The following is a 24,918-nucleotide window of genomic DNA, read 5'->3' as shown; positions in this document are numbered from 1 at the left end:
TCGTGCTCATTTCCACAATAAAACTGCAACTCAACAGACCCACAGTGTACCAAGGCCTCCGCGGAATAGCGGAAGTTCGTCGCGACGCTTGTGCACATAGCCTATTGGGGCGTCCTTCGTCACGCCGCTGTGATGCATTCAGCCTTCAAATACGGCCAGTCGGCCTTCAAATACGGCCTTCGGAGGATGCAGCCTTCACATTGGGACACAGCTTACATATTGACCCGCGTTGTGTTTTCTATCATGCACCCATCTCCGATCATGTCCTGCTTACGGACTCGGAATGAACGTCATAATGCTGCTAACGCTGGTCAGAGCTCAGAGAAACCTCTGCTGACAGTGCTGTCTGTCTCTTAACAATATATTTCAGTGTGCTCTCTGTCTCTGTTTCAGTGTTTGTCTCTTTTTACCTGTAAATTGTTTTTGTTGTTTTTGGTTGTTTTTGGGTCTTTTGATGACAGACAGTGATTCTCCACATAGTTTCACTCTTATGTCACAAGTCCTTTAAAAAAACTGATTCTATTAGTTTTCCGGGAAAGTTCTGGTATATCAGATTTAAATAGAAGAAAATAGGCTGATGTTTTATTTATTGCCGGCAGAGTATCCGAGAAAACACTTCTGGAAAGGGGGGTTGGGAGCAACAGCTAATTTGAATTTAAAGAGACACAAAAACAGCACATTTTTGGTTCCACTCAAAAAGGGGCATGTAACAAGGTTACATGTTGTGGGAAGAAGGAGGCGGGAACCGGTGAACATTCGAACACATTTTAATGCCAAAAATAAAACAAATACAAAACAAAGATAAGAGACAGCAGCCCCTCACGGACGACTGCTGTCACATCAAATAAAACATAAACATCAATACATTTTTTAAGGTAATTCAGTCTATCAGAAAAACAGACAAGATAGATAGATAGATAGATAGATAGATACAGAGGTTTTAGGGTGTTGATAAGCAGTTGCTAGAGTACTTGGGGTGGTTGCAGGAGTGGTTCCTAGGGTGTTGGCTATTTTGTTGCTAAGCGTTTCTGGGTGGTTGCTATGCAGTTTCTAGAGTACTCTGGGTGGAAGTAGGGTGTTGCTATGCTGTTGCTAGGGTACTCATTACTATCATGTTTCAGATAGATACCATGCATAAAGGAGCATTATAGGACCCCTTTAACAGATTAGTTTGGATGAGAGTCCTGATCCAATCACAGATTCATTTCATAATCAAAATAACATTTGAGCGCTTAGGTCATCATGTTAAGAGTGAAACTAATTCAGATCTTTTTATTTTTATCCTGCAGCTGTGAATCTGTGAAGGACAATGGCATCTGTTAAAGTTGAAGATCTGCTTGAGAAATCACTGAGTGAACTGGAAGAAGTTGAACAGAAGAAGTTTAAGTGGCACTTAAAGAATGATCATGAGTGTATAACAAAGTCTGAAATGGAGAAAGCAGATATCTTAGACACAGTGGATAAGATGGTATCACGTTTTGGGCCAGAAGAAGCTGTGAAGATCACAGTAGCGATTATGAGGAAGATGAACCAGAATCTTCTGGCTGATCAGCTGGAGAACAATCACAAGCAAGGTAACGTTTAATTCACAGTGACTGTAATGTGATTGACTGTTCACCAATGTAATGGTTTGACTTAAACTTTGCTCTACTGATGTGTTTGTGTGATTTATGTTTCCCAGTGACTGATCCTCTCTCTCTCACACACTCAAGTCAGGCTGGAAGCAATATAAATACGTCTGCCACTGTTGGACCTCATTCAGAAGAGATCAGGGGTAAATAATCCCTGTCTGTACATGGAAACAATAAAATATAACAGCAAGCAACAATTACATGGCCAAGAAGAACAGCATCAGATCTTATTTATTTATTTACTTATCTTATTTATTTATCTTATATACATTTATTAGAACAGACTGTCTAGTCATGATTTTACAAATGGTTAAATAGTTTATAATTGTCTTAAACCCTGAATTAAAACTTTACATATGTAGGGTCATTGCAATAACCCCAACCTAACCCTAATACAGTCTCATGTCTTGTTTGGTGTGCTAGATGTCAATGGTTTGATCAAAAAGCTTTCTTTATTTTTATAATTATTTGGTCAGCATGGCCTTAAAGGAATAGTTGACTTAAAAATGAAAATGCTGTCATCATTTACTCACCCTCAAGTTGTTTCAAACCTGTATGAGTTTCTTTCTTCTGCTGAACACAAAGGAAGATATTTTGAAGAATGTCAGTAACCAAACAGTTGATGGGTTCCATTGACTTCCATAGTAGTTATAGTAGTTCCATAGTTCCAAAAAATATGTTCATACAGGTTTGAAACAACTTGAGGGTGAGTAAATGATGACAGAATTTTCATTTTTAAGTGAACTAAGTTGACCTGAGTCCAATAGTGACAGAGCATGTATTGCTCTGGAAGGAATTATTATTATTATTATTATTAACCCTCTGGAGTCTAAGGTGTTTTTGGGGTCCTTGAGATGTTCTGACATGTCCTGACATTTGTGCTTTTTTTCAGTTGCTTATAAACATATTAATGGCAAAGGTGTAATTACACTCTATTGTAATTACACTCTATCACAAACAGGGCTACCATAATATGTGAGCAACATGTATGTACATGTTTGTATTTTTGAGAAAATAATGTTTATGCATGGTTATTGAAAAAACAAAAAACTAAAGTTTCTGAAATAAGGCCACAAAACACATACTACATATGTGTCCACAAGACTTTTGACTAATGGATGTCGTCGCCTAGAGTTTTTTCTTCAAAATGATCTGAAAAATTATCCTGCCTAATCATTCACATAAAACAATACATTGATTTAAATTTTGTAAGACACTTTCTGTTTGGAAAGGCAATATGCGCAGGGGCATCAATGATCCAACACCATCATGCATATTAAGTGGTTCACACCTGAGGAGACAATGGCCCATATAATGGGGCTGCATACATAATGAGCCATTCACTGAGCCACAAGAAAGAATGCAAGAGCAATATATATATATGTAAGGGATAATCCACGGCTAGCCATGCATTAAGTAAGGGATAATCCACGTCTAGCCATGCATTAAAGGATTTTAATGCACGACGTAGAGGCGAAGAACCACCCGACGCGAAGCGGAGCCTCAAGGTTTCCTCTATGAGGTTGCCTCTATGAGGTTGCCTCTATGAAGTGCATTAAAATTCTTTAATGCATGGCTAGCCGTGGACTATCCCGCTTATACCTTGGTTATTTGCCAAGTTAAAAACAAGTTAAAGCTGTAACTGATGTTTACAGTGTAATTTTTTAACAGACGTGTAAAAATGACGGTTATTTTCTTAAGTTACGGCACTCCGTCCGCTTTAAATAAAGTAGAGCCATCGGATTGCTTTTAATTGAATGAATTATCACATTTATTTAAATGCATTATTAAGACAGAGAACTGAAAGAGAAGGAACAGAGAGAGAGAGAGAGATGCGTGCGCGAGTTACCTGTGTGCATCTCTTCTTTAAAGTCTACAGTCCCCTCGTTGCTTAAGCATATAGCTAACTTAATGATTCTTTAATGGATTTATTAAAATTATTTATGAATGACAGGCAACACTGACAGTGACAAGGCAATCTTTATTTGAACTAATCATGTCATTTATTTATTGTTAATTCTTTGTGCCGCTTTTTGTCATGTACGTCTTCTCCAAAGTCTTCTATTTCGTCTTGTGCCTGGGCCCATTTCTCAAAATTGCCATATTCACCATACAAATTAAACGATATGCAAAAATCATCCATTTAGCCTAAATAAATAAACGTTTTCATATGTGTCTCTCAGGGGCCGATCACACCTGACGCGTTTTTCAGGTTCGAAAACGCGAGGTGCACAGCACTTTACATTACACAGAAAGAGCAGTGCGCTGCGTTTTTTATGTTGCTAGGCAACCAATGAACCAGCTGTCCTGTCAGTCAAGTAAACGTCAAATCAGCTTTTTATTACCTTTATTTACTTTCTGTTAACATTGTGGTAGTTACGGTTCGTGAAGTCGTTAAGCTCCTGGTAACCTGCGAGAGCACCAAGTTTATCCTCTATCATCGCACTCTCCCGGCGTTCAAGCAACTGTAGCTTTCATCACTTAAACGGAAGGCCCGCCTCTCACTTCATTCGATTGGACAGTGGAAAAAAATGCGATGACGTCGGGCGCTTTTTCCGCTCGGAGTTGCTTTTTTTTCAACTTCAAAGACGCGAGGCGCAGCAGGCGCATTTAAACAGCACGCAGAACGCTCGCTGCCATAGGAAACCAATATAAAATAGGCGCCTCTCACTGCAAAAAAACGCGTCAGGTGTGATCGGCCCCTCACTCTGCTTGCAAGTGTAACTGTGTTACTATGGTTACCAATGTTTATAGTAGCGGATTAATTTTGAACTGTAATCAAACTGACTGGAACTACCTGTGCATTAAGCGGTTTTACTGCACACCTTCCAGCCAATCAGAATCGAGTATTTAAACAGCCCATGGTATAAATATATATATAATTCTACCAAATTGGTTCACAGTTGGAATAATAATAATAATAATAACCTTTATTTTCTATAGTGCCTTTAAATGTACATCTCAAAGCGATGTTGGAAGCCTCTAAAAAAAAACAAATTTCACAAATTGTGCTTGCAAATTGTATAATATCCAAGGAAAACATGTCTAGTAATTGTGCAGTTAATTCTCATACTGTATTTTCAGTTTTGGAATATGTATCCTCTCCCCAAATTTGTCGCTAATAAAACACAATAAAAAATATTTAAAGAAAAAGGCTTATATTTACCTTTTAATAGTTTGTTTACATCTACCTTGTAAATATATATTTTTTATTAAAAAGGTTACAATTACAACAACAATTCGAGTGTAATCTTTCTTTGTAAAAACTAAAGTATACATTTTATCATACATAGCCTATTTCAAAGTTAAGGATTCATTACTTTGAATATAGCCTACATTGGAACAAACACTATAATAACATATTATTTGATGACTTTATTTTTGACAAAACATACTATATTTAACATATGAGCAAAAATTTGCAAACAAAAGCTTATTTGATGTGGCAGTCTTTATAATCTATCCAAAACTAGTCAACGAAATGTTGTCTTTCATATGTCTGTAACATATGTCTATCGTTTTTATTATAGGGAATATAAATGTTAATTTGCAGTTTAATACGTTGCTTATACAAATACATTTTATTTCAACATATTTCAGTCGATTTTTACTCATCTCAGTATAGCAATATAGTTTGCTAAAAGCAGATCATTCATTCACACACAGAAACGCGATTCAGATTTAAACCGTCTTTTTGCGAGTTGTGGTAAACAGCGCGCATCTCTGCCGTTCATTCATTCACACACAGAAACGCGATTCACTTGAGAAGGAAAAAAACATAATACAGTATTCCATAGCTCAGGCGTTGCTCCTCGAAATACCAGCACTTCTGAGGTACATTTTCCATTATTATTATTACAATAGTATTATTCCTCACAGCGCCGCGAGACGGTGTAAACAAGTACAATGATCTGATTAAACTTGATGTGTTTTCTCGAGCTGATATGGGGGCGTTCACAGTTTGCATGGATTGCCTCAGTCATTTGCGTTTGAACAGCGCGCGCTCTCCGTGGGCGGGATCACATTAAAAATAATGAGCTGAGATGAGAACGACTGACATCTCTCTCTTTTCATACAGATTACATAAACAGAGAATATTTGATTTAGTTTTGAATTAGATAATTTAAAAGTACACACTTGAATGATTATAAAGATATATTGCTTGTGCCTGGGTGAATAGTATTCGCTGAATTTTGTTTAAGTTTAGAGACGTGCTCCAAAAAAAACGTTCACCGAGAGGGACAGGCAGAAAGCACACCCTGTTTATTTTCTTTATTTTACAAAAACACAATGTTTTTTTTTTCGCTTGTAAGTGGACACATAAAAAAGTAGACATTTAACAGTTTATTTTTTCATATTTCTTAAGTCTGAATGACCATAAATGACGGAGTATTTTAAGTTTATTTTGCTGCTATGTGAAAAACAATCTAGCAAAACGTGCCCTCTCGTTTGCCGACCTCAGGGGGTTAAAACCAATTGCATTCATGTCAGCATTAGTCAAGGAATTTCCATCACCATATATGCTGTCAACTTCAACATAATCAGTATAAGATGTGCATGTAAACACTAATGCAGTAAGATTGTGAATAATTTGAATATATTACAAGCATGAATTAATGAAAAACACGATCACTTAGTCTTTTCCCATATTTCTTAAAGGATTAACTGCAGACGATAGAAAAGCTACTCTTCATGATTACACAGAGACCAGCCTCACACTGAAGGACAAATTAAAACAGGACTACGAGCAGATATTGGTTGGTAATTCAGAGACGGGTCATCGGGAATACCTGAACGATATCTACACTGATTTATATGTGGTGGGAAATGAGACTGGAGGAAGAGTGAACGATCATGAGGTGATACAAATCAAATCAAATCACAACCGATTGACTGCCAAGGAGAAGCCAATTGTGTGTAATGACATGTTTAAAGTCCAGTGTGACACGGGTCAACGAAACAGAAAAGTGCTGACAATGGGGATCGCAGGAGTGGGAAAAACTGTCTCTGTCAATAAATTCATCTTTGACTGGGCTAAAGGAACAGAGAATCAGGATATAGTCTTCATATTTCCACTTCCATTCCGTAGACTGAATTTGATTAAAGGAGAGTACAGTCTCATGGGACTGCTCAACAAATACTTCTTTTGTAGTCCTGAAGAATTGCCCTCTCTTCCTGAAGGTGATGGTAAAGTTATGTTCATCTTTGATGGGCTGGATGAATGTCGCTTTCCTTTGAACTTTAAAGAAGATGACACATTTACAAATGTACATGAAAAAACAACAGTGAGTAAGATAATAATAAACCTTATCAAGAGACACCTGGTTCACTCTGCTCTCATCTGGATCACATCCAGACCAGCAGCAGCCAGTCTGATACCCCGTGACTACATTGATCAAGTGACAGAGGTGCGAGGATTTAACGATGAGCAGAAAGAGCAATACTTCAAAAATAACAGCAGTCCTGAGGTTGCTGGAAACCTCATCAGTCACATCAAGAAATCCAGGAGTCTGCACATCATGTGCCACATCCCCGTCTTCTGCTGGATCTCTCTTATTGTTCTTCAGCCTCTACTGGCTCGAGAGAGCAATGACAAAACTCCCACAACTCTCACAGAGATGTACACAAGCTTCTTAATTTCTCAGAAGCAACAGATGGAAAAAAAATACTGTGATGACCCTGAACTTAAAGCCAAAGCAGTGTCTTTTGATCAGATTATTCTGAAGCTTGGGAAACTGGCCTTTAAACAGCTGAAGAAAGGAAACCTGATTTTCTACAAAGAAGATCTTGAGGAATGTGGACTAGATGTCAGAAAAGGGTCGGTATTCTCTGGGTTATGCACGCAAATGTTTCAAGAGGAAAAGGTTTCAGCAAGAAACGTTTACAGCTTTGTACATCTCAGCGTACAGGAATTCCTTGCTGCTCTTTATGTGTTTATGATGGGCCAAGACAAGAAAACAAACCCATTTCTTGAATCCAGGACAAAAAATCTGACATGGAAACTGTCCAAAAAGCCACTGTTTCAGCTTCATAAGTCTGCAGTCAACAAGGCTTTACAAAGCGAGAACGGACACCTGGACCTTTTCCTTCGGTTCCTTCTGGGTCTCTCACTGGAGTCCAATCAGAGTGACCTGAAGGAACTACTGCCAAAACTGAAACTGAAAACACAGAATGTTAAAGACACTGTTGACTATATCAAACAGACAATAGAGACAGAGAAATCAGTGGAAAGAACCATCAATCTCTTCCACTGTCTGAGTGAACTGAAAGATGACTTTGTGGAGGAAATCCAGAAGAATCTGAGCTCAGGAAAACTTTCAGCACAGAATCTCTCCTCTGCTCAGTGGTCTGGTCTGGTGTTTGTGATCCTGATGTCAGAAGAGACTCAAGAGATGTTTGAAATGCAGAATTACAGAAGATCTGATGAAGCACTGATGAGATTTCTGCCAGTGATCAAAAACACCAGAAAAGCACTGTAAGAGTCTCCTTTACATTCATTTATAAACACTGTTAGTTTTTTGTAATTGCCTTCATTTTAAATGGGTGACTTGCTGGCCTAGACTGTTCAGAAAAATGAATAAATGTAATGTGTGTGATGATATTGTTGGAAACTCAGAAGCAAAAACCAGGAGACTTGGTTCTTTCTTCAGAAGGATTCTTTATTGAGAACACTAGCTGTCGTAGCTGCAGTCATCAAGTCTAAACTAATGGCAGTGTACATTATAGTTTATACCTTTCAAGGGGGAGGGATTTACATAGAGGTGGCATGTAAATGAAGTACAGGAGTCAGCCAATTTCCTGATCTCATCAGCATAACAGTGTCATTTAAATGCATAGATGCTAATCCAATCAGCCTGACAGTATCACCCATACCTTCACATTATCATAGCTTAACTTGGGACAATGACACTGTTCAGGGGGTGCATACAGACAAAAGGTTAATGTCAGACACCTGGGTTGCTTGACTTAATCTTCTTTGAATCTCATCATCTATGCCTCAAATTGTAAAACACAGTGTACAGAACTTTCTCGGTTTATATACTATTGTATTGGAACCTAAATTAAACATTTAATAAATTTGTAGTTCAACAAGATAAATACTGTTTTGATGTTTTATGAAGAGAACATTGTTTTAGCTTTGCTTACATCACTACAGTTAAAGTTTTTTCAAGCTCCAGATTATAAACGCTAATAAGCATTACTGTTGCTGTTTGTTTTGTACTCTACACAGGCTACAGAAATGTAATCTCACTGTTCAGTCCTGTGAACATTTGTCTTCAGCTCTACAATCCTCAAACTCTGTCCTGAGAGAGCTGGACCTGAGTAACAATGACCTGCAGGATTCTGGAGTGAAGCTTCTTTCTGATGGATTGAATAGTCCAAACTGTAAGCTGGAGACACTGAGGTTTGAGTTAAAATACTTTTGCAATAAGTTAATTATTAAAAATCCCACTGCAAAGATTTATTCTGTATGCAGTTACATTGTGTTCTCCTTATTCAGATTTCCTACATGTAATCTCAATGCTCAGTGTTGTGAGAGTTTGTCTTCAGTTTTACAATCATCAAACTCCTTTCTGAGAGAGCTGGACCTGAGTAACAATGACCTGCAGGATTCTGGAGTGAAGCTTCTTTCTGATGGACTGAAGAGTCCAAACTGTAAGCTGGAGACACTGAGGTTTGAGTTAAAATACTTTATTTTTTGCAATAAGTTAATTATTAAAAATCCCACTGCAAAGATTTAATCTGTATGCAGTTACATTGTGTTCTCCTTATTCAGATTTCCTACATGTAATCTCAATGCTCAGTGTTGTGAGAGTTTGTCTTCAGTTTTACAATCATCAAACTCCTTTCTGAGAGAGCTGGACCTGAGTAACAATGACCTGCAGGATTCTGGAGTGAAGCTTCTTTCTGATGGACTGAATAGTCCAAACTGTAAGCTGGAGATACTGAGGTTTGAGTTAAAATACTTTATTTTTTGGGTCCCACTTTATATTAAGTGGCTTTAAGTACTTTGTACTTACATTGAAATTAATAATTTGATACAATGTACTTATTGTGTAACTACATGTTTTTACATTGTACTTACATTTGAAAAATTCCTGCATGTAATTACAGCTGTAATTAATTTATGTAATTACATTTGTAATTACACAGTTGACCCTTCCCTTACACCTTAAACCTACTCAATCCACCTCACCTGTCCCTAACCTTACCCGTATCACACCTCAATAGCAGCAAAAGTGTTTTACAATACAACATGAACACAATAAGTACATTGTACTTATTTTTTGATGTAAGTACATAGTACTTAACGCCACTTAATATAAAGTGGGACCATTTTTTGCAATAAGTTAGTTATTAAAAATTGCACTGCAAAGATTTATTCTGTATGCAATTACATTGTATTTTCCTTCTTCAGATTTCCCACATGTAATCTCACTGCTCAGTGTTGTCAGAGTTTGTATTCAGCTCTACAATCCTCAAACTCCTTTCTGAGAGAGCTGGACCTGAGTAACAATGACCTGCAGGATTCTGGAGTGAAACTTCTTTCTGATGGACTGAAGAGTCCAAACTGTCAGCTGGAGATAATGAGGTAAATAATAATAATAATAAAAAAAAAAAAAGCAAATCCACCTGATTTGTCAAAATATATTTAGCAAACTCTCCAGTGCGTATTTGTGTTTGCGCTCTTTCTATTTCAACCATGTTCTTGCACCGTTGAGCAATGTAGCCAATCACAGACATATCTATTGATTGCTTAAATGCAATGACCAGAGGCATTTAAGTTTTGCTAATCAAAACACCAGAGGTTTTATTCAGTGCTTACCTCTGTCCCATGACAGTTTTCTAGCATCCCACCACCACCCCACCATCTCCTCACTCCTAACTATTCCTCTCCCAGTCTGGAATGGGGGGGGAGAGTACTCTGGGTTCAGGCCAAATTCCGAGCTTGGACCCCTCCCCTCGGACAGCAGGCCAAATATGCATAACCTTTACTCTACTTATCAGATTGTATTTAAGTGTGAACTCGTGAAACTCCAAACTATGAGACAGCAAAAGAGAGTTACAAAAGTAAAAGAACTGGAATTTGTTCTAGTTTCTAGTTTCGCACTGGCTATAATAAAGTTATCACAATAAATGATTTTCTCACATAATTTGACATCTGTTCTCAATGGAATGCCAGAACGAGAGACAACATATTCAGCAATGTGATATTTTACCATATTTATACAGTGACAAGAGGTCTGCACAGACTTTAAACTAATGAGATGTACCTGTACCGGAGATCATTTAACCTGACTTGAACCCAAAATCCGTTGCTGTAGAGATGTACCTGTATTTTTGCTACCATAAGTTAAGTCAGCTTTTTAAGACCTACACTGCATGTAACCGCTGAGGTATTTATTGGTTGAAATAACAAGATCATATCATAGAAGGTTTAAAACATTTAGCCTAAATTGACACATCAAGTGGTAGAAAATGTGTATGATTCAGAGAGATGCACAGAGACGGCAACTTGACTTCATTGCACTCATTCATTTATCACATCATACAATGTTTTAAACATTTAATTACAGATATAAAATATTAGAAAATGTGTATGATGTAGTTTTAGTTGATGATAGCATACTTTTGATAAAGCTGATTTCTGAGAGACGTGTGAGAAATGTGGCTATTTGATTTACGAATGCGCAGTGCTCATTTAACCCTTGTGCATCAATTTAAAGTTACTCTGAGTAACTCCCTCTAAGATCACTATCGCTTACCATTGGAGAAAGCGTCAGAGGTGGTTAGAGTATCCAAAAACTGTACTCAAGTAAAAGTACAAGTACTTAGAAATATTTACTCAAAGTAAAAGTAATAAACTGAAGTTACTGTGGTGGATTTTTTTATAATAGTAAACTGTATATTAAACTAACCATGTTTCTAAAATCTAACCGTATTTCTCTTTTTAGGCCTAACATGCTAACACTTGAACACAATGTAATAAAACGTTCTGTCCTGTGTTTTTGAATGTTGTGTTGCCATACCCCTTTGACTTTGGTTGTGTGAGTGTATAAATAACAAATATGGGAAATGAAATTAGACAGATGTCTAAACTTGAAACCAAAAACAGAGTTTGGTTCTACCTGGTAACAGAAGGGTTTGCATATGAAGGACCAATCAACTTGTGGGAAAATTATGAAATGTTTCGTGTCATTTTTGCCACACCTCCTTATTCTATAAAAACTGTTGTATTTGTGTTTTCCGGTGAGATCCTCCGGTCTTGCTTCTTCTTGGGGGAAGTTCTCTGAGGAAATGTCGAGTACTCTCCCGGCTGTGATTAAAGAGTTTAAAGGACATTTGTTTCTTGTCTAAATGTAAATTATACATTTTCAATTCAAAACAATGAAATAAAGGAAATTACTTGAAATTACTGCTGGTTATCCAATTTTTTTAACAGTTAAAAATAATAAATACCTAATGAAAGATGAATAGATGGATATAAATGTTCAACTATCAATTTCTATAATAAAAATAAGTATGCATGTGTCTGATGACTTAACTACATTTAGAAAAGTAAATTAATACTTTTTCTCTGGTACACTTCCACAGACACTTTTGTGCTGCCTGAATCTACAGATAAAAACAACTACAAATACAAACTGTACAGGTCCGTGTTTGATGGCAACATCTGATTGCCAAACTAATGTCATGTGGACTGTTGCTGTATGTCTTTGTAGATTGTCTGGCTGTATGGTGACAGAGGAAGGCTGTGGTTATGTGTCTTCAGCTCTGAGTTCAAACCCCTCACACCTGAGAGAGCTGGATCTGAGCTTCAATCACCCAGGAGATTCAGGAGTCAAGCTGCTCACTGATAAACTGGAGGATCCAAACTACAGACTGGATAAACTCAAGTATGTAGAGCAGGAAGAGTTTTGGTTAAATATATATTTAACTGTGAACCATATTGAACTTAAATATGAGTTGCCTTTGACGGCAACTACAGAGAGAGAGTATAGCTGTGTCCCAATTTGTCTTTGGCTAAGCCGAAAATACATGACCCATCAGCGCCAGGGCTGAAACATCCTCACCATGTCCTCCAGTAAAATGCAAAACATAAAAATGACAATAGCCAATTCTGGCTCCATAGCTGTTTACTCAATTATATCAAATGATTTATCAGGATGGCAGCTGTCCTCTCGCACCATTGCTTGAGTGTTTTTGTGTGGGTGAATGTGTTTGTGTGTGTGTTTACTGATTAACTCTGACACTGTTTGTGTTTTGTAGTGTGGATCATGGAGGAGAGATCAGGATTACAGCAGGAGTACGCAAATGTACGTATACACACACACACTCTCTCACACACGTCTCTCCATAGACATAATGGTGTTTATTCTGTTCAAACTGTCCCTTTACAACACATGTGTCAAACTGAGCTCCTGGAGAGTCACTGTCCTGCAGAGTTTAGATCCAAAACACCGGCCTGGAAGTTTCTAGAAATCCTGACGACCCTGATTAGCTGGATCAGGTGTGTTTATTAAGGGCTGAAACTAAACTCTGCAGGAAAGTTTGACACCCCTGCCTTACACTTACCCTAATCCAACACATCAAAGAAAACTTGCTGCATTTTTACATCTTTAAAAAACATAATTTAGTATGATTATTATGTTTATTATTAATTCATTTCCCTCATGTGGATCCTCTGTGTCTCAGGTTTTACTATCCTTGTGGGGAGACTTCGTCCAATTACAATGTAATTTAAATCTGTATACACACACACACACTCAAACAAATATTCACTCATTTACACACACACAGACACACACTCTCTCTCTCTCTCACTCACACACACACACTTTAACAATTTATTTAAGTCCACTTAAAAGAAATGAATTACAGGGACATAAATACTATAGTTGCTGTCAGATACATGTACAGAATCATGGACCAGTGACTACAGCGGATCTTCACATTATTAAGCGTCACTCAGTTGTTATGGGTCCCAGTAACACCGTCTCCGCCAGATATGAGCTGCATATAATAGCAGACAGAGAACAGTGCTTTGCTAGCCATTTAGCCCTCTTTTTGGGCATCCCAAGTTGTTGAAGCCCTCATACAACCAGCCTGTGTGTGTGTCCTAAGCTGCCAATATGAACACCAGTAATCGGCTCCGATAACCAAACTCTGAGATGTGTTTAGGAGTGGTTGATATTGAATAATCTTAGTCATAAAGGCTTCCTCCATACTAGAGTCAAAGGTACATGAACCTCCAAAACAAACACATCACTGATCTCCTCAATCACAACAACATCTGGTGTATTAGTAAACAAATGTGAAAAGGTTTCAGAGTTACTATCATAATGCTTAAACATGGATGGTTTTACACAGGAATGTTTGTACATTTTTACTGAAGATGAGAAATGGCTTGATATGTCCTTCACTATATTGTCCATTTTTCTTTCGTGGCGTGTGATGTACATTCCTTTATAAGCATGGCAGCCATTAAAGATATGTAGCAGTGTTTCAGTGATCTGTTCTGTAAAGTGATGCAGACAATGGGGAACCGGGGGGCGCACATTGACGCATCCACTTTAACCATTGGTTGATGGCAATTATAAAGTTAATTGTACTCCAAGGGCAGCCAGTTTTAATGCCTATCTGAAGTGATGTTGGCTGAGTGAGCTGTTCTCCACAGATTACTTCAATAAAGGAGCCTCTATATACATCTTTCACTATGTCAATGAACAGTTGAGGTAGCTGTATTTCCTCCAGTGTTCTGATCATGACATTGTGAGATAAAGTTCCAAATGCATCTCTAACATGTACAGTACCGTCTACATGACTCATGCTTAAAGTCATTCCTGTTTTGAGGCAAAATACCTATGTCTATTGATGTATGCCTTTTGCTTAGTGGATAAGATGTCAGCTTCCACCAACCAAGAGAGAACTCTGGCCAGTATGCATTTCATGAACACCTTATAGATGGTAGGAAGAAGGGATATATCCCTCCATGTTGATGGATCATCAGGGATGTTGTCTTTTTTTGGAATACGATGAATTAATGCTCCTTGCCATGAATCTGTCACACACACACTCACACACACACACACACACACACACACACACACACACACACACACACACACACACACACACACACACACACACACACACACTCACTCACTAACCCGACCCCTAAACCTACTCATCACACACACACACACACACACACACACACACACACACACACACACACACACACACTCTCTCACACACTATATATATACTTTGTTATTTTGTGTATTGAACTAACACAATTGAAACTAACACATGCTGAAATATTTGAAAAAATTGAGTCAAAGCAGTTAAAAATTAACTGTAAAAAATTTCATAATTCACAGATAGATTACAGAAATATTCTACTTAAGAACTCTTATCTGTTTGCTAACCTTTCTTAAGTGCTTTATTATTGTTGGTTGCTTGGCAACAGACCTGAAAGTTGAGTACCGAACTCAAGATTTCCTCACAACAGATCAGAGGAGATTTCATTCACTCCACCCAAGTAGCAGAGCTTTGTCTTCTGAGAATATAGTTCCCAGTATGTATACGGTTAGAAGATGGCTGTGTCTCATGTGACCTTGTTATTTGTACATGCTGTGACTATACAAATCACAACATGTAAATAGGAAAATGTTGGTGCTAACTCTTCCTTCATGTCTTTCTGGATCCATTGTTCAAAAACCCAATAAACTGATTTGGCCCTTTTATCTATCTATTGAAGGATCTGATTGATGTGTGTTCAATTTTGACTCTTAGTGTTTTCACCTGGGTAATTGTGTGCTAACTGAGCTGAAGCTGTGCTGACTTGAGTGAATAATATTGAATAGTGATGGGCATTCCGGCTCTTTTTCGTGAGCCGGCTCGTTTGACTCGGCTCACTGAAAAGAGCCGGCTCTTTTTGACTCACAAACGGCTCTTTAAAAAATATATGTTTTAACTCGCTGAAAGTCCACCACACAACTGTGCAACGTGAATATTCACATTTTTAATTGTCCATAACAACCCAAAAACTAGCCTGCTTGCCTTGCACATCTAATTAATGGGCAAAGTTATGACTGACTATTTTTCTTACCTTCTTTTTTTACTTTTTAATGTGGATATTATTGAGCTTGTAGAAGTTTAGCTCTTGCGTTCTTCTGACCATCTTGCGCTGCAATTGCCCGATGTCATTTCTGAGTCATATCAGACCATAATCTGTCTCTCTTTTATGCATATTCCACAGTGGTAGTAGGCTACGATTGGCTGTTTTAAAATATAATTAATATCGAAACAAAATAACCCAGGCAGTCTCATCTAAGAGATGTTTAGGCCTCCTCCAATAGTACTCACAGCTGGGCATAGCTTGCAGGTTTGCTTAGTGGCAAACTTTTTTCATTTGATTGGTTCAACCGCCACCCGCCCGAATTTAATTAAAATATTATTTTTCGTCACGTCATCCGCCTGATCTGTGGTTTATCCGCATCTCTAGTGTGTGTGTGTGTGTGTGTGTGTGAGTTTGCTCGGCCCTCCCTCATGCAGTTTAATTGGTTGACAACATCGCGTGTATGATTGACAGGACCAGAATGTGAGGCTGATCAGACAGTCGAAACAAATGTGTGTGCGCCTTTAGGCCTATATAAATGTTTTTGTTGGTTTTTGAATTAGTCAATTATTTTAAATGCAATTAAAATCATTCATTATTTCATTATTAGCCTACATAATGATTTAATTTCTATAGGCTATATTTTTAAAAATAGAGTCGGCTCTTCAGATATGCGAGCCGGCTCCCGTCGTTCACCTACAAGAGCCGACTCTTAGATCCGGCTCATTCGCGAACGACCCATCACTACAAAGCATTAGACACTGAACATGATCAGGGATTCAGGCAATTACATGATGATTTCATCAATAGAGTGCCGAAGTAATGACGTCACTTTGTAGGCCAACCCGGAAGTTAGCGGCGCATGGGTTCCCTCGATCAAAAAGCAATGCATTTTCCCCATAGACTTTTGGAAAATCGCAAAAAATAAGATCTGTGTTCAACAAAGAGTTGTGACCCTTACACGTTTTGTCTATCAAGATAATCTTTACAAGTTAATCCAAAATGTATACATTTTGAAGCCTAAATAAAGCCGTCGGATATAAAATGCTAACGGTAGGCTATCAACGGACTACAGCACACCATGGTCGCGGATCAACGTCATCATCAAGCTTCCTCAAACTCGCTCGCTCATTATGATCTGCGCTGTGTATGAACCTATTTTGTACAGTCTATGGTATGAACACTTATCCACTTTTTCATGAGAAATATTGCCCATTCTGTTTTTCAATTTTTTTTAGAAACTAATTTTGTTTATGCGTGCCTCTCTGAGATTTTTTTAATCTTTTGTTAATGTTTTATTTATTCGTTTATTATTTTGTTAGTTTATATAAACCTTAATATTATTTTCTTTGTGATTAAGATTATTATGCCTGATCATTGTGCCCCAAATAAACTTTAAAGATTATCTTTCACTGTATTATGTTTGATTGTATGTTTGCATACCATTTGCTAATTCGCCAAAAAAAAAAAAAAAAAACGCGCTTTAACCATCTCAGAAGCACTAACGTTAGCTATGGCCGTATCAATTTCCATGTCCTTTTTCTTAGACGACAGAAAAACCATAGATCGAAGAGAGAACAACTATAAATCTGGACATGAACAGTGCAGATCACAACAATCAGAATCACAACAATAAAACAAAATGAATAACATACTACCCGTATGAACCTCAAAAATAATCAATGAGTTAAGCCACTATATGACGATCATATTCATATCATCAATCAGCTTACAGCATCTGATCATATTTTCTCTTGCTGTTCTCGCCATAACAAACAGACACAGCTGCCAGAGAAAAACTAATGTTAAAAAGTCAAGAGCCTGACTAAAGCACACACTGATCGCCACAATGGTAACATCAAATCAAACTATTACTTTCAAAAAAGTAATCAACATCTAAACCTCTTCTTAATTCTTTTCGTTAGATGTCTGACATAAATAAAGTCAGTCTGGTTTGTAATAAGTGAAGCTGGTAATGCTGTTTGTGGAGTTGTTTAATCAGATCTTGAGAGATTTAATGTATTTTATCTTCAGTTGATTTCATCCAAGGCTGTGGCTGGAAGTAGTTCTTGTGTTTCTCTTTCCTTCAGTGATTCTGCTTGTTAACAGCAGGTGTTCATCATTAATGCACAATCATTATTCAATCACTTAATTATCTCATTACCTCCAACACTGATTCAGTGTTACATTAAACAGCCTGTACTGTGCATACTAAGCAGTGTTCATTTCATCTGGGCAAAACCATGTGGGGCCTACATGGAAACCGAGGACAAAACTGGCTGGGTCCCAGTTAGATAGCCCAGGTCAAACCCATTTGGGCCCCACATGGCTGTGCTGGCTGGGGACTGACAGACAAGAACGGTTTGACCTAAAAATATCAAAATTGAATCTACTGCGGAAAAAAAGACACCTACATCTTGGATGCCCTTGAGGTAAGCTAAAACGTACCAAAATTTTATTTCAAAGTGAACTATCCCTTTAATATTTTGTTTTGAATTTAAGAAAAGTCGATTGAATATTTACAGTTTTGTATCTCGTTATTATTTTCAGAATAGTAAAGTCTTTGTAACCAACCATAGTGATCAAATATCGAAGCTATCTGTATCTAATAGGCTACTTAAAAGATCAAATCAAATTATTTATTGTTAAATTTTGTAAAAATTTCTGTAGCCCAAAAACTGCCAAAAATATAACAAAAAAATAGCTAGTAGCCTACATAACTTTTTAATTTGTATTATTATTATTATCATTCTTTCTTTCTTTTTATTATTATTATTATTATTAGGCTATTGTTATCATCATCATCATCAGAAAAAACAATTATGGAGTCTATTTAAAGGGAATGATTGTGGCGGGAGTTTGGTCAAACTATGGCAGTGATAGCCTACAGCGAATATAACGGGTTGAAATAAAAGACGGCGTCATCCACAGAGACATTTCTATGTGCACTATTTCATCCGTGAAAACCTTAGTCCCCTGGCTATCAAGTCAGAATCTGCCATTCAAAATAAATTTTGCCTGCCACGGCAGCAAATTCAGCAGCTTTTAGATCTTGTTGTTGGTCCGACTTTGTCAAGACAAACCCGACGGAGCTCAGCCCCGAAATTCAACTGCTGTCGCTCTTCTCTTTCTTTTCTCTCCGCTGTAGCTGTTGATTATGTTTTGCGTGTTGCGCTTTTATTGAGATCATCCAATAAAATGAGTGATTTACACCAATAATGTGATGCGGGCAATTAACCCTTCTTGTGGAGTAAATGAATACTATGGCAAAATATATTATGATAGTATAAATGGTAGCCATACTATACTGCCTAGTGTAGCGGGTTGATTCACATTTGAATGCAAATCCGCAACCTCTCATGTCCAATACGTTTGGACATGAGAGGTTGCGGATGCGCATTCAAATTAGGCTACATTAAAATTCAATGGTCTCGTTTCAAAAGCATTGGTCAATATGCTTGCGTCGACTTCACTGTTGCCTATATGTGCCCTGCTTCCTTTCCGTGAGTTCTGACCGAAAAATGGAAAATATCAAGCGCTTCCGTTTCAGAGTCCCTGTTTCATGTTTGTTAGCCCAGGACATTTTACAAATCCAGACCAAACGATGTTCTACGGCCATGTCCGGAATAAAGAGTAGCCTATCCATGTCAAACAGTAAGATTTAGGATTTTGACCATATACCTCGCAGTCACAGACCGTATCAACGTCAGTGAGCTATACGTCTTGTATTTCGCCACAGGGTGTCACTGTGGCCCAGAGTTGTATAGTCCAGGGGTCAGAAAGTAGAAGTCCTGCCATATGTTTATTCCACCCATGAACTCAGACAGCTGATTTCTATCTCCTGGCTGAAAAACTGCTAATTAGCAAATCCAGGTGATTGGAACAAAATTCTGAGCAGGACTTTTACTTTCTGAACCTGGACTTTACACCTCTGAAGAGAACAGAAAAAGAGACGAGCAGAAACACAAGAACTGCAACTGACTTCAGACACAGCCTCAGATGAAATCAGCAGATGGGAGTTTTACTTACTCAAACATGTTCTGAGGGCAGAAAGGAAAATGATTGGTTTACAGTTTCAACCAATGAAACTGAAGCAAGGGCGGGGTTTAGACGTTTGAATTTGAGATGCGCTGCGGAGGGATTTCTTGTAGTGATGGGCATTCCGGCTCTTTTTCGTGAGCCGGCTCGTTTGACTCGGCTCACTGAAAAGAGCCGGCTCTTTTTGACTCACAAACGGCTCTTTAAAAAATATATGTTTTAACTCGCTGAAAGTCCACCGCACAACTGTGCAACGTGAATATTCAAATTTTTAATTGTCCATAACAACCCCATAACTAGCCTGCTTGCCTTGCACATCTTATTATTGGGCAAAGTTATGACTGACTATTTTTCTTACCTTCTTTTTTTACTTTTTAATGTGTATATTATTGAGCTTGTAGAAGTTTAGCTCTTGCGTTCTTCTGAACATCTTGCGCTACAATTGCCCGATGTCATTTCTGAGTCATATCAGACCATAACTGTCTTTTAAATGCATATTCCACAGTAGTCTACGATTGGCTGTTTTAAAATATAATTAATATCGAAACAAAATAACAAAATAACCCAGGCGGTCTCATCTAAGAGACGTTTAGGCCTCCTCCAATAGTAGACAGCTGGGCATAGCTTGCAGGTTTGCTTAATGGCAAACTTTTTTTATTTGATTGGTTCAACTGCCACCCGCCCGAATTTAATTAAAATATTATTTTTCGTCACGTTATCCGCCTGATCCACGGTTTATCCGCATCTCTAGTGTGTGTGTGTGTGTGTGTGTGTGTGTGTGTGTGTGAGTTAGCTCGGCCCTCCCTCATGCAGTTTAATTGGTTGACATCGCGTGTATGATTGACAGGAACAGAATGTGAGGCTGATCAGACAGTCGAAACAAATGTGTGTGCGCCTTTAGGCCTATATAATTATGTTTTTGTTGGTTTTTGAATTAGTCAATTATTTTAAATGCAATTAAAATCATGAATTATTTCATTATTAGCCTACATAATGATTTAATTTCTATAGGCAATATTTTTTAAAATAGAGTCGGCTCTTCAGATATGCGAGCCGGCTCCCGTCGTTCACCGACAAGAGCCGGCTCTTAGATCCGGCTCATTCGCGAACGACCCATCACTAATATTGAATGCTAGTGCTTTCTATATGACAACATGGTCTAGGCAGTGAGAAATGAAGGGATTTGTGTGTAGAGTTTTGCAGTGACAGTTCAACAAATCTGACTCATGTCAAAACCGGGGAATAGTGTTTATAGTTTAGGGAAATGGGTGCGCTTTTTGATAAATGGCATTAAGGTTTTGAAATTTTAGTTCAAAAGCCTGGTTATAGTGTTTAACCCTCTGGGGACCAAGGTGTTTTTGGAGCCCTTGAGATGTTCTGACATGCCTTGAAATTTGTGCTTTTTTCAGTTATTTATAAACATGTTAATGGCAAAGGTGTAAAATCACTCTATATAGCACAAACAGGGCTTCCATAATATGCGGGCAACGTGTATGTAGATGTTTGTATTTTTAAGAGAATAATGTTTATGCGTGGTTATTGGAAAAAATAAAAATGAAAGTGGCTGAATTAAGACCACAAAACACATATTAAATATGTGTCCACAAGACTTTTGTCTAATTGATGTTGTACCTTTGAGTACTGGCTTCAAAATTATGTGAAAATAGTCTTGCTTTATCGTTCACAAAAAAAAATACATTGATTTAAATGGTGTAAAACAGGTTTTGCTTGGAAAGCCAATATGCGAGGGGGAGGAGTAGTTTACACCTTAGATTACAAAGTCCCACCCACTCTGCATAATGACTCTGCATAATTAGCCATTCATTCAGGTGTGACACTGACTGAGCCACAATGCAAGGACAATGTATTTAGAAGAATACTTATATTGACCATTTAAGATTTCGCTTACATCTATCTTGTAAATATGTTTAGCTATTTTATTAAAAATGTTACAATTACAACAATAATTACAATTTCAACAATATTTCAAGTGTACTTTCTTTGTAAAAAAAAAGAAAGAAAGAAAAAAAAGATTATAGGCCTACATTTTATCATAATATGTATTCATTAGTTTGAATATAGCCAACATTGGAACATCTAACATCTTAGTCTATGACTTTATTTTTGACAAAAATAGTGTGACTAACGCCTGACTAACGTTGTTTTATTGAAATATCAGGGCATATAAATGTTAATTTACGTTGCTTATACAAATACGTTTTATTTCAACATATTTCAGTCGATTTTTACTCATCTCAGTAGGCTATGGCAAAGCAGTTTATTCTTTCACACACAGACACGCGATTCATATTTAGGCTAAACACTCTTTACAAATATGTACCCTTCATTCATCTCACAGAAACGCGAGTCATATTATAGAAATGCGATTCATCCTTTTGCGGTTTATAGGCCTACACTAACGTTATTCCATAACGTTATTCCACACTTGAGAAAAGAAAACAGCCTACCTCACTCCTCAGCGCGATCTGCTGCTCATATCAGGAGATATTTCTCCTCATCAGCACTGAAACTTTTCTCCATAAAGGCTATAATGTCTCACTCGCGACCATGCTCGCGACGCGCTTTGTTTACAGCTGATGTGGGCGTTTCACAGACTGAAATGGTTCTCAGAATTTGCATTTGAATAGCGCGCGCTCTCCGGGGAGTGGTCAAATTACTGTGAATCATCTCGTAATGAGCTCGACTGGAGTCGCTCTCTTTGTATACAGATTACAGAAACTAAGAATATTTGTTTTTTATATAAATGACTTCAATTAAAAGATGCGATCTCAAGCTTTATGCCCGTGGGTCTGTTTGCCTGTTTGACTGAATTTTCGCGGAGTTATAGATCATTTTCGAACGCGTTTCAAACGGGAGTTTACTGACAGAGAGAAGGCAGAAATCGCATCATCTTAATTTTTCTTTATTTGTCAAAAAGCAAAACACTTTATTTTTATTGTGAGTATACAGAAAAAAAATAGAAACTGAACAGGATCGATTGATGTATTACATGAAAATGAAAGATCAAAATTAACAGAGCATTTAGTGTTTATTTTCATTGCTAAAAAAAAAAAAACGAGCAAAACGCGCGGGCGCGTTTTTGGTCCCCAGAGGGTTAAGCAATCGAGAAAAACTGTATTTTGTCACTTATTGGGAGCAGTATGCTAGCTGGAGCCGTTTACCTCCAGTCTTTGTGCTAAGCTAGGCTAGCGGTGGGTGCGTGTGACAGAGTTACGGCACACACTGAGATGAAGAGGGTATGTGTGGACTTATCTAACTCTGGGGGATACGCTGAAGTCCCAAAAAGTCTGTGTGTTCCTTTAAGACTCAAGATAGAAAGTTGCTGTAAATCACTGATGTGTTTTCTCTCCATCAGATTCTCATCAGTTCACTCTGGATCCGAACACAGTGAATAAACGCCTCCGTCTGTCTGAGGAGAACAGAGTCATTACATTCATTAACAGAGTCCAGTCGTATCCTGATCATCCAGACAGATTTGATGTGTATCAGGTGTTGTGTAGAGAGAGTGTGTGTGGACGCTGTTACTGGGAGATTGAGTGGAGTGGACGTGTGTGGATATCAGTGTCATATAAGAGCATCAGCAGGAAGGGAGAGGGTAATGAGTGTCGGTTTGGATGTAATGATCAGTCCTGGAGTTTGTTCTGCTCTCCCTCCAGTTACTCATTCAGACACAATAACATATGGACTGAACTCCCTGTAAAGCCCATCAGCAGGAGAACAGGAGTGTGTAGAACAGGAGTGTATGTGGATCACAGTGCAGGAACTCTGTCCTTCTACAGCGTCTCTGACACACTGAGCCTCATACACACAGTCCAGACCACATTCACTCAACCGCTCTATCCTGGGTTTAGGCTTTATTCTAGATCAGTGAAACTGTTGATGAATCAGAACAGATTCTAGAGAGATTCTACCCATAATGCTTTGAGCTGCATGATATATCAGTGACTGTCACACACTGGCTTGACTAGATAATCCAAGAAAAGAGTATTGGCGCAGAAAGACGACTGACACTTATATTAAATAAATATCAGCAGGAAACCTTAACACAAGACCACGAACATTAGATGACTGAGGGTTTAAAAACACATACCCTGCGTCCAAATGTGCATACTATCTGCCCTAAATAGTATTGACAATTACTAATGTCACATACTATTTAGGATGGATAGTATGCACATTGGGACGCAGGCTAGATAACAAGGGCAGGTGATGGTGATAAGTTGTCATGGTTACAAACAAGGGTTGCTATGGAAATGAACTGAACACAGGAACTGAAAACCAGACACAACAAGACAAAGGGAATTCAAAATGAGAGTCTATGAAGACAGAGACATACAGGTAATGGTGACAGTAACTGTGAGATGTTATAGAGTCTCTTCATTACATTACTACTACAGCTGAACTTCTGTCACTGAAACATGTTCAGGTTCTTCCGGTCGACATTAGAGAGGTATTGTTCAGTAATCAATGAGATCCCACTAAACTCCATTATAAAAGTAAGAGAAGGTTTAAGGATGAGTGTGAGAAACAAGGTGAAGAGCAAGAGAAAAACAGACAGTGATACTAACAGGAGAGAGGAAATATGAGACAATGAGACTCACTGCAAACATGTCTGGATGATACGAGCAAAACTAGACTTTCAAATCAAAACTGAATTTAAGACATGTAAAGATGATCTCAAAAGACAAAGATGTTAAATTAGAAGCAACAATGAAATAAATACAGGAACAGAAAGTCAAAGTCGAGGGAATTAAGAGACAGATTCAAAATAATGAATCAAATGCAGTTTGTTGATCAATTCTTGTGTAAATGAAGAATCTCAAACGTGTGTGTGTGTGTGTGTGTGTGTGTGTGTGTGTGTGTGTGTGTGTGTGTTACTTCAACCATACATCTGTGTTGTGCTTTATTTTCTTTGATTTTATGTTATAATCATGTATAATCATTAGTCATGTATGTAGTTTGTCATCTGCATCTGTCATTTACAGTATTTATCATGTTAATATTATAATTTTTATTATTAAGGTTATGTTTAGTTTTCCTGTGTTTTTGTTCATATGTTCCTTGAGTTTCCTCTTGATCGTAATTACTCCCTGTTTCTGACTA

At 37.8% G+C, this 24,918-nt stretch overlaps 1 protein-coding gene across 1 annotated transcript in view; it reads left to right on the top strand.

Annotated features, from left to right (window-relative positions):
* Window positions 1-1,309: 1,309 nt before the first annotated feature.
* Window positions 1,310-24,918, top strand: part of LOC311289836 (NACHT, LRR and PYD domains-containing protein 3-like) — a gene marked incomplete at both ends in the record, with an annotated part of 31,439 nt that continues 7,830 nt past the window's right edge. The window contains 9 exons of the mRNA XM_084408082.1: window positions 1,310-1,574; window positions 1,682-1,774; window positions 6,291-8,106; window positions 9,133-9,306; window positions 9,409-9,582; window positions 10,051-10,224; window positions 12,356-12,529; window positions 12,903-12,949; window positions 23,171-23,410. Coding sequence (XP_084264208.1) covers window positions 1,310-1,574; window positions 1,682-1,774; window positions 6,291-8,106; window positions 9,133-9,306; window positions 9,409-9,582; window positions 10,051-10,224; window positions 12,356-12,529; window positions 12,903-12,949; window positions 23,171-23,410 — 3,157 coding nt within the window. The remainder of the gene's footprint in view (window positions 1,575-1,681; window positions 1,775-6,290; window positions 8,107-9,132; window positions 9,307-9,408; window positions 9,583-10,050; window positions 10,225-12,355; window positions 12,530-12,902; window positions 12,950-23,170; window positions 23,411-24,918) is intronic.

Source organism: Rutilus rutilus (genome assembly GCF_951802725.1).
Source record: "Rutilus rutilus genome assembly, chromosome: 4".
NCBI classification, from domain to species: domain Eukaryota; kingdom Metazoa; phylum Chordata; class Actinopteri; order Cypriniformes; family Leuciscidae; genus Rutilus; species Rutilus rutilus.
This window is presented reverse-complemented; position numbering and strand designations above follow the sequence as displayed.